General features: G+C 39.5%; 1 protein-coding gene across 7 annotated transcripts in view; it reads right to left on the bottom strand.

The window, feature by feature from the left end:
• Positions 1-244: 244 nt before the first annotated feature.
• The window catches only part of FAM221B (family with sequence similarity 221 member B), a 49,115-nt gene continuing 39,131 nt past the window's right edge, over positions 245-10,228 (bottom strand). For 4 of the 7 annotated variants that reach the window (XM_051964899.1, XM_051964890.1, XM_051964907.1 and 1 more), the window contains 4 exons: positions 3,123-3,233; positions 2,736-2,933; positions 1,926-2,045; positions 255-525 (listed from right to left, as the gene is read on the bottom strand). In XM_051964899.1, coding sequence (XP_051820859.1) covers positions 377-525; positions 1,926-2,045; positions 2,736-2,933; positions 3,123-3,233 — 578 coding nt within the window. In that variant the 3' untranslated portion in view covers positions 255-376. Of the gene's footprint in view, positions 526-1,858; positions 2,046-2,735; positions 2,934-3,122; positions 3,234-10,228 lie in introns of all 7 variants that reach the window. The other 3 variants (XM_051964922.1, XM_051964915.1, XM_051964932.1) reach the window with 3 other exon arrangements.

The following is a 10,228-nucleotide window of genomic DNA, read 5'->3' as shown; positions in this document are numbered from 1 at the left end:
ATATATATATATATATATATATATATATATATATATATATACACACACATACCCAATACACTAGTATGCATGTACACACGTGGCTATATGTGAGCACATAACATACTGCACACACTATATAATATATATGTGTATATATATATATCCATGTCCACACAACACTATTACACGTGTATATGCATTCATATAAATTCATATATAGGCAATACATACAGAGTGCACTAGTATGCTCACACACATCTATGTTTATCCATGTCCATACACTGTGGACATATCTTTATTTTCTGGCGTTGGAGCCCAGCTCACATGTTCCTATGCCGGGTGTAATACTGCATGTCCCTGGGGAGGGAAGAGCAGAGTACGTGAGAGTTGAGGATCAGAAGGGCTTGCTGGGGCCAGGACCAGAAGGTCCAGAGTGCACAAAAGAGCCTGGGGGACTCTGCTTCACAAGGGCCTCATATTCCGAGGAAGGGAGGATGGTATCTTGGAGGGCAGGCTTCTCAGCAAAAGGTATGCAGTCAGCTCCTGGGGGGAAACCAGCATGGGGTGGGGGAGAGGGATGGTCATGGATAGTTGTGGTGGGGTGGCTTTGAGGAATGAGTGACAATAGATGAGATGGGCAAGAAAAATGGTTAGTTGAAGTATACTCTGAGAGGTATGGGGAATGATTACATAAAAGCTGGTCCTAGATCCAAGGAGAATGGCACTGGAAGAATAGATATAGACAAAGGGATTTGGGGGAAGAGGTAGGAAATTGGGACAGATACATAAAAAGAAAGTCGGAGTGGGTGAGTAGGTTATGGGGATTGGGAGACCCCTCACCATATGACCCTTCTGCACTGTATGGCCCTTCTTTCCAAATAGAATTTTTCACCATATGGTCTTCCTTACCTTTTGACTCTTCCTCCATATGGCCCTCATATTTCTGTGCAGCCAACTTCATTATATGGCTAACCTTACCATATCACCTTCCTTCACATATGGCTCCCTTGTCCATCTGGTGTCCCTTACCACCCTCATAAAGCTATCTTTCCATCTGGCCTTGTAAGGGGAATGCTCATCTTGCTTTGTTGAGATTTAATATGCATATCCAATTTTAGTGTTTATTTAACATATTATATGGTATAAAAACATAATTAAGGGACTTTAGGATAAGTCCTTCTCCCCTGGACTGAGAAACCCTCAAGGATGAGTCTTCAGGGAGAATTTGGGGAATTGATCCAATTTGATAACATAAATTTGAGCCACAGTTTCCTCCTTCTGCTCGCTCCTTTGTTTGATACCTTCAAGGAGAGAGGGAGGCAAATGGAGCAAAAACCTTATTCTTTCCATCTAATTATGAGGATGGAAGGAAGTGGGTCAGAAGTTAAAATAAAGGAATAGAACCAATGACTTGTTGCTCTCTAAGCTCGATCAGTCAAACCGATCAACTTTGTTTAGACGTGGATTAAAAAAAATCCTCCTCTCTTTTTAATGCCAATGTGTTAGTTACTCTTATTAGTTTTGTTCTCTTTCCCTTTAATTTTTGAGTAAAAAAAGTTCCTTTCGATAAACTGTAGCTTTGTGTTGGCTACAATAAGGGGGCTGGGGAATATGTGAACCCCATAGGAAATATGTACGGTGATGGCAGCACCCAAGCCATCTCCAGAAGCTAGGGAGAGAAGGCAGAATGGGGAGAAGGGAGGAGAAGACCCAGGAGAGACGGCTGTGGCTTCGGCAGTGCTTTACTACCTGGCTCTTCACCACGTGGTATAACTGATCATACTTTGTACACACGGCTCCATTCCATGTACAATCCTCCTCACTCCTCCAGACGCCTCCCTCACCATGCCCCCCCTTAGCGCACAGTCCCCCTCACCATAGCGCTCCATTCTCCACATGTCCCCCTCATTGTACAGCAACCTTCGTCGAACGGCTCTTCTCACCAATTGGTCGCCCTCCCTGCCTCCTGTTCTCCTCCGATTCAAAGAAGGTCTCGTGCTCCTCCCATCTTCGGTCACACGCGGCACAAAGGAAGTTTGACTGGAAGAAGTTACACTGGCAGCCTATGAACCGGCAGAGGGAAGGGGCCAGCAGCCGCAGAGGACATGGAAAAAAATAGAACATCTTCCAATCTTGATTCCCCTCTCCCACTTAGATCTTCCCATTTTCATTCTTTTCACTCATATTCATAACACCCTTCCCTCATTCCCCCTCATTCCTCTTACCACTCCCATTTTAAACTTCACCCCCATCCCCACTTGCATTCTAACCGTTGAACCCCGATGTCTATATAACTAGCCTCTATTCCCATGCCCAATCTCATCATATCCCCATTTTTTCTTCTCGCCTTCCTATTCTGATTTTGTCCCCCTTTCTTTTTCATTCCCAATGCTATTTCTATCCCCTATTTCCATCCCTAAAATGACACTTTTATGTGAAACCAGATCAGTTGTAAATAAATCTCATTCTTTTGTGCATCTGGATGACCCAAGTTTGGATTAAAAAAAAATCCTGAGAGGAGGGCTTTGGTTTCCCTAATTCCACTTTTTTCCATTACTCTAACAAATCTCTTTTGAGTCTTTGTGCTCCCGAAGAACTACTATAAATACCCTTGGTTGCTTTCACTCCTAAATTACTTCCCTCAGTAGCCAGTGCTCCATCTCCACTCACAATTCTATTTTTTCCAATCAATTACTTCTTTTATCCCTCCCCCCATTAGCATTTCCCATCACCCGTTCCCAGGGGAGTGATACCGCGATGTCGACAGGCATGGGACCCCGTGGCTAAGTGCTCCTCGTGGTTGTGTTTGCAACGACAAAGGGCCCTCCAAGCTTTGGGATCAAAACCGGATCGTTTCTGAAGCCAGAACTCTCCTACTTCTTCTGGCCGTGATGGGATGAAGCAGAACATTTGACACCGGCATGCAGTCTTGGTACAAGGAACAGATATATCTGTGTGGGGGGAAATAGCAGGTGGGGAATGATCTATCCCTCTCATAACTGACAGGATCTAGTCCATTCCCCAGTGCCTGAGAGGATCCAGCCTTTATCTCCCTGTTGTAAAACTGGATCTGGATGCCCTCTGCTCTGTGTGATGGGAGAATTCTTCTGCTTCCCATCTTCTACCTTTTTCTTTTCTACCTGAGATGATCCGGTGATTGGCCAGTAGGTGTCCACAAAAGCACTTTGACTCATTTCCAATACGGTAGCAGTCCCATAGGTAATGAGGGCAGCGCCAACCAATGTAAAGACCTGAGGACAGGAGGGACAGAAGAGGACTGAGTGACCAGAAAAGGAAGGGGTCATGCTACACAAAGCTGGGGTAAATTAGGTGGACCACCTGACTGGACAGTTTGGAAGACCTTCATTTATGCTCCTATGCATTCACTTCTTCAGGGCTGATACCTCAAGAGCGGATACCTCTATTTCAAGGGTAACAGTATTATGGTTCAGTAAAACAAGTTGACTAGGAGTCAAAGTTGCTGGCTTCAAATGACCATTTTGCCACTAATTACTTACATAAACTTGGTCAAGTTATCAAGCTTCTCTGGACCTTAGTTTCTTCATCTGTAAAATGAGAAAGTTGGATTACATGACCTCTAAGGTCCCTTCTAGCTCTTTATGAATGAAAATATGGACATACTGCAGCAGCTAGTCCCTTCTGTTCTCCAGATACCTTATTTATGCCTTAAGAATTTTCAGTTGTCCCCAAATAGTCTCACTTATTCTTGGAAGAGTTTTCATTATGAGTGAACTCTTCTAATCCAAATTGGAGGATAGAATTCTAGAATGTTAGAATTATAGGGACTTTAAAAATCATCTAATACAATTTCCTCAATTTATGAAAAGGAGGTAGACATTTCTGGCATTTTTTCTTCTAGTCCTGAACTTAATACTAATTAGCTGCACTCTTTTGACCAGATCATTTCAGATTTCTGGGATTCAGTTTCTCAACTATATGAGGATTTTGGATTAAATGGTATCTTCTGTGATCCTATGAGGGGCAAAAGAACCTCATTTAAATCAAAAGAACCACTATCAATACCAATATTAAATTGGAAAGGGGTTGCTTTCCCTCCCTACTTTAACATTTATTAAGCAGCTACTATGTGCAAGGCCATGAAAACTTACATTAGGCTGGAAGGTAGAACATATAAAGAGAGAGATAAGTTTTGGAGTAAGAGCACTAATAATTAGGAGAAATCAGTAAAGGTTTTAGAGAAGAAATGACATCTGACTTAAATCTTGAATGAAATTAAAGATTCTATTCAGCAGAGCCCAGAGGGAATGAACTCTAGGCCTTTGTTAAAGGATGGAAAGTTGAATTTTGGTGGGGAGGCCAATTTAGTTGGAACATAGAGTAAAAAGTAGTAACATGCCACAAATTTGAAAGGTAGGTATAGCCAGATCATAAAGGGATTTCCAGGGCAAGTAGCTTGTATTTTATCTGAAGTACTATACGGAACCCCTGGAGATTTATGAGAGAAATATGGTAGAACCATGAAAAAGGCCTTTAAAAAAAGAAAGGGACATCCAGGAGCCATTGGATTAAGTCGTTTTAGCCCCAGGAATAAAATACTTGAGAGATATGTCAGGATTGGCTCTAAAGACAAAGAAGTGAATTAAGAAATAATCAATGGAGTCAATCTATAGTCCCTGAACACCAGGAATAATTTTAATTGTCAAGATATCTTGCAGCCATGTTTCCTTATCTTTTTACTAACAATAAAAACTCTTAAAACCTGAAGTGTACAGAAGCAAACCTTTGTGCATTTGCTTTAGGGACAGGGACAGGGACAGGCAGAGAAGATTAGAGATTTTGTTTCCATGCTATTGGAATGAGGGGAAGGAAGGAGTGAAATTCTTCCTAATCAGAAGCAATGATTAACAGCAGCAGAAGGAATAGGCATGAAATTCCTGGGGCCCACTAAAAAGAACAACCATGAAAAGGTAGTCACGCTGGGTCAGAGAAGTGCCCCTGAGAATTCATAGTGATAGGAACCCTTCATCCCAACAATTTGATTATATATGCTCCAAATCATTATTAATCAGAGAAATGCAAATTAAGACAACTCTGAGATACCACTACACACCTGTCAGATTGGCTAGAGTGATAGGGAAAGATAATGTGGAATGTTGGAGGGGATGTGGGAAAACAGGGACACTGATACATTGTTGGTGGAACTGTGAACACATCCAGCCATTCTGGAAAGCAATTTGGAACTATGCTCAAAAAGTTATCAAACTGTGCATACCCTTTGATCCAGCAATGTTTCTACTGAGCTTATGCCCCAAAGAGATACTAAAGAAGGGAAAGGGACCTGTATGTGCCAAAATGTTTGTGGCAGCCCTGTTTGTAGTGGCTAGAAGCTGGAAAATGAATGGATGCCCATCAATTGGAGAATAGTTGAGTAAATTGTGGTATATGAACGTTATGGAATATTATTGTTCTGTAAGGAATGACCAGCAGGATGAATACAGAAAGGACTGGCGAGACTTACATGAACTGATGCTAAGTGAAATGAGCAGAACCAAGAGATCATTATATACCTCAACAATGATACTGTTTGAGGATGTATTCTGATGGAAGTGGATCTCTTCGATAAAGAGAGCTGATTCAGTTTCAATTGATCAAGGATGGACAGAAGCAGCTACACCCAAAGAAAGAACACTGGGAGATGAATATAAACTGCTTGCATTTTTGTTTTTCTTCCCGGATTATTTATACCTTCTGAATCCAATTCTCCCTGTGTAACAAGAAAACTGTTTGGTTCTGCACACATATATTGTATCAAGGATATACTGTAACCTATTCAACATGTAAAGGATTGCTTGCCATCTGGGGGAGGGGGTGGAGGGAGGGAGGGGAAAAATCGGAACACAAGTGAATGCAAGGGATAATGTTGTAAAAAAATTACCCTGGCATGAGTTCTATCAATAAAAAGTTATTAAAAAACAATTTGAATATAAGTAGAGGGATCTAAAACTTCTTGGGACAGGAATAACCCATGTCCTTAGTGGAAACTTTACAAGATGCTTTCAACTGCTCAGAGTTAAGAGATCATATTCATTAGAGAAATTCCAGGATGTCAGAATCCTATGATGTTATTTGTCAGTTGTTCATACCCCCCCCCCAAAAAGGAAGAGAACAGGTAGTATATAGAAAGGAGTGACTAGGGACAGAGATGGAGGTACTTCTGAAGAACTGCAACAAAGAGCCAAACTCTGAGACAGAAATAAGGGGAAAAAGGCTGTGATTCATGGAAGTGAGTAGAGATGGGAAGAAGTCTTAGTATTTTGTGATACTCCTATAACTTAAGTTTCAGGTTTGACCTTTCAGAGGTTTCAGAGACCTACGGAGGTTTTTTCTCTATCTCCCTGTTTGGAGAATTGTAGTAGATTGTACACAATTATATAAAGCGCAGAGTAGATTCTACCACTTGGCTTATTTTTTACTTTGTGTTTCTTTCATGTCTTAATTAAATGCTTTTGTTGTTGGTGTTAGGTGTCTCTTATATGGTTTGGTAATACTTGTATTGGATGGCGGCTAGAGCCATGAGTTGTTTAATTGTTTGTCCCAAACTTATACATTGAAACCTAAGATGTAAAAAAGGTTTCTGAGTTGTCTGGGATCTGTACTAAAGATGTATACTTGAGGACTTGCATAGAGAACTGAAACTCTAATTTAGAACAGTAGAACTACTGCAACTTCACAGAGTAGACTGAGCTCTAGGTTATAAGAAAATAGTTGTAGGGGAATAAGTCCCAATTAGCAGGTAATTATGTTGAGCTGGGGAATATGCTAAGCTTAGTGTAGAGGTACAAATAGTTGTAACTAAGATTATTCAAAGATAGACCTATCAAAATTATATGGAAGTAACTTTGTCAAGAGGGATAGAGAAAGGGGCTCTCGAATACCAGATGCTTCAGAAGGAGATTTCCAGAAGAAATCTATCAAAGATTATCACAGAAGTTGGTATAATATATAAGCAATAATCGAAAGTTCTCTAGATTATGAGAAGTTCACCAGGATCCTCCCAGAGGGCTACCTTAACAATGCCTAAAGTGAGAAATATAAGCCTATAAGGGTAGAAGGACAGAGAAGAGTAGCTTTGGACTGAGTAGGGGAGAATTGGGAGGACTTTGTCAGTCTCAAAGATAATTCTCCTTTAAAAGATGAAATTATTATTTTAAGAGACTGTGACAGAGGGAAGAAAAAGCAGAACCAGTAGAAGTGGAGTTGAAAAAAGAATATGAGGTGGCTGAAATGCCAGAGTTCTTTTTGGAAGATGGAAGTCATCAATAGTAATATTAAAATGATACTCTACCTGAGGTGCAGCTCTAACCAGAAATGATGAAGCAGAGATCATTCACTGCCTTGCCCAATCCAGACTGTATGTATGGCTCTGTAAATCCCAGACAGGCAGGGGACAAATGAACCTTAGACTCAGGGAAATAGGTAAACTGAGGCTCAGAGACAATGAGTAACTTACTTACAGACATTACTTGTGAGGCCAGGGTTTAAATCATTGCAAAGCTTATAAAGCCATGGCCAGGCTGAATTCTATGAAAACCCACCCTTTTGAGTTGCAGAAGTGAGCATGGGGATAATAAGACATTAACATGGACTTAAGAGCAGGGAGCCACTATAACAGCGTTGCTAAAGTCTTCTCTAGGAGTTAATATTTTGCCTCCTGACTCACTGAGGGGGAGAAGAGGAGAGAAGGTTAAAAATAAACAGTGACTTGGTTTTTATTTTTAAGTCAGGAGAGAGAGAGAGAGAGAGAGAGAGAGAGAGAGAGAGAGAGAGAGAGAGAGAGAGAGAAATTGTCAGGAAATGACCTAACATGACTCCAAAGTAGGAGAATGAGAGATATAGGCTACAGTTTTCTCTGAGTAATAAATGAATCTCATCTACATATTTTGGGTATCCCAAACCCAGTATTCATATTTGTGTTCACTTCCCGACCCCCTTCTATCCTACAAGACTTGAAAAAAAGCCCTTAGGATAAAAATCAGATTGGGCATATGGGTCTGTTAGAACAAGTTAAAAATGAATGTTCTTGAAAAGCCTGAAAGGGAGTAGACTAAGTTTCCTTTATATTTTAAAGATTACCAAATATAGCACATGCAAGCTTTGTGCTCACTCTTAAGGCCAGTTCACTCTGATCAAAGAGTCAGATTCCTTATACAAAATAAGTCTTGATAGCAAGACTTACAAAAAGTTTAATATTTTATTCCCCCCAATTACATGTAAAAACAATGTTAATATTCTCTTTTTCAAATTCTGAATTATACATTCTCTCCCTTCCTCCCCTTTCCACTGAGAAAGCAAGTGATTTGACATAGATTACATATATGTAGTTGTGATTGTAAGACTTATAATGTTTTGTAGGAACCTAGATTTAGAGCTAGAAGTAATCTTAAGAGATCATATAGTTATAGGTAAGGAAACTGTGACTCAGGGAAGTTGGGTCTTATTCAATATAGTAAAATAGTAATTGGTAGGATCAGGATTTGAACTCAAGTCTTTTGACTATTGGGTTTGAATCCCAGGCTCTGCTCCCCAGTCCAGTGTTCTTTTTACCACATTAAAGTTTTCCTTAAAATTTTCTAATATTTTTTTCCTATTATACCATATTATGCCCCCTCCACCTTTTCTGATCTGTTCCTTTTAGCTACAGATATTTAAAAACTATTAGAAAATATCCCAGGACTAAGTGCCTAAGGTCAAGAGGGAGAAGAAGAAACTGGGTGACTTTATCTACAGTTACATTACAACTTTTCCCCATCAACTTTCAGTATGTCATAAGATGGCAGAAGAAATTAAATGGGGATTCTTTAGGAGTTTTGCGGAAAACACAGATAACCCAACATGGGCAGTAGCTGACACTGAGATTATGACCAAATATTTAACCCACATTTTATAATAAAATTTTGTAAACATCCTATAAAAAAGAAGAAAAAATTCAGACTTCTTTGGTAAGAAGAGACAGCTAAAATATTTTATGGAGATTTTGCAGATCTCAGAGTGTCTTACCTTAACCCTCACAATGTGGAAGTAATAACTGCATTTCTACGAGGAGTGAAAACTTCCCAGTAAGAAGTAATTGGAGATACCAAGCCAGAAGGGAACAAGTACTTCAATTTTTGGAGCTCACAAAAGAAAAAAAATTGATGAAAGGGGAATCCTTAGATTTGGAGGTATATTGGTAGAAGGCCCAACATCCCTAATGACCCATCTACTAATTATCTTCACTTTTCTTCCCTTTGGTGGGGTATTTTACTTTCTCCCCAATTACATGTAAAAACTATTTTAACATATATTTTAAAAAATTTTGAGTCCCAAATTCTTTTCTTCCTTCCTTCTTTCCCCTCCTCCATAAGAAGTAAAGAATTTGACATGGGTCATGCATACCTTATTTTTCTCCTTGGTTGTCTTCATCTATTACCAAGTATTCTCACCTATTCTTCTGACCACTCATATTGTGCCCTTGAGGTGTTTCCCTCCACTTTTGTAATCCTCATTTGTCAATTTGGTGTCCTCACTTCTATTTTCCAAATATCTTTACCAGTCTTAGCATCTTTTGATTTTCTGCATAAAATGTCACCCAAGACATAGATAGCACACTAAGCAAAGTTTTTTTTTTTTTTTTTTTTTTTTTGAGGGGGAAAGAAGTTGGAAGGGCTAAATGAATATGTTGGATTTTAGGAGGATCCTAAACTATCTTCATGGATTATGATGGATGACAAAATTTAACAAGATGACACTTAAAGAGATAAATATGAAACTCCAAGCTAAGCTAGAAGGGACATCACAACTCAACTATTATAACTTCTATATTGTATAGGTGAGAAAATAGAGGCATAAGAGACTTACGTGAACTGATGCTGAGTGAAACGAGCAGGGCCAGGAGATCATTATATACTTCAACTTTCATTATATACATCATATACTATATGATGATCATTTCTGATGGACCTGGCCATCTTCAGCAATGAGATGAACCAAATCAGTTCCAATGGAGCAGTAATGAAGCTACACCCAGCGAAAGAAGACTAAGATGACTAAGAACCATAACACTGAATTCTCAATCCTTATATTTTTGCCTGCCTGCATTTTGGATTTCCTTCACAGGCTAATTGTACATTATTTCAGAGTTTGATTCTTTTTTGTACAGCAAAATAATGGTTTGGTCATGTATACTTATTGTGTATCTAATTTACTACTGGTCATCCTGCCATGT

Source organism: Antechinus flavipes, chromosome 1 (assembly GCF_016432865.1).
Source record: "Antechinus flavipes isolate AdamAnt ecotype Samford, QLD, Australia chromosome 1, AdamAnt_v2, whole genome shotgun sequence".
NCBI classification, from domain to species: Eukaryota; Metazoa; Chordata; class Mammalia; order Dasyuromorphia; family Dasyuridae; genus Antechinus; species Antechinus flavipes.
The sequence above is the reverse complement of the archived record's forward strand: the minus strand, read 5'-3'. Positions and strand labels throughout refer to the sequence as shown.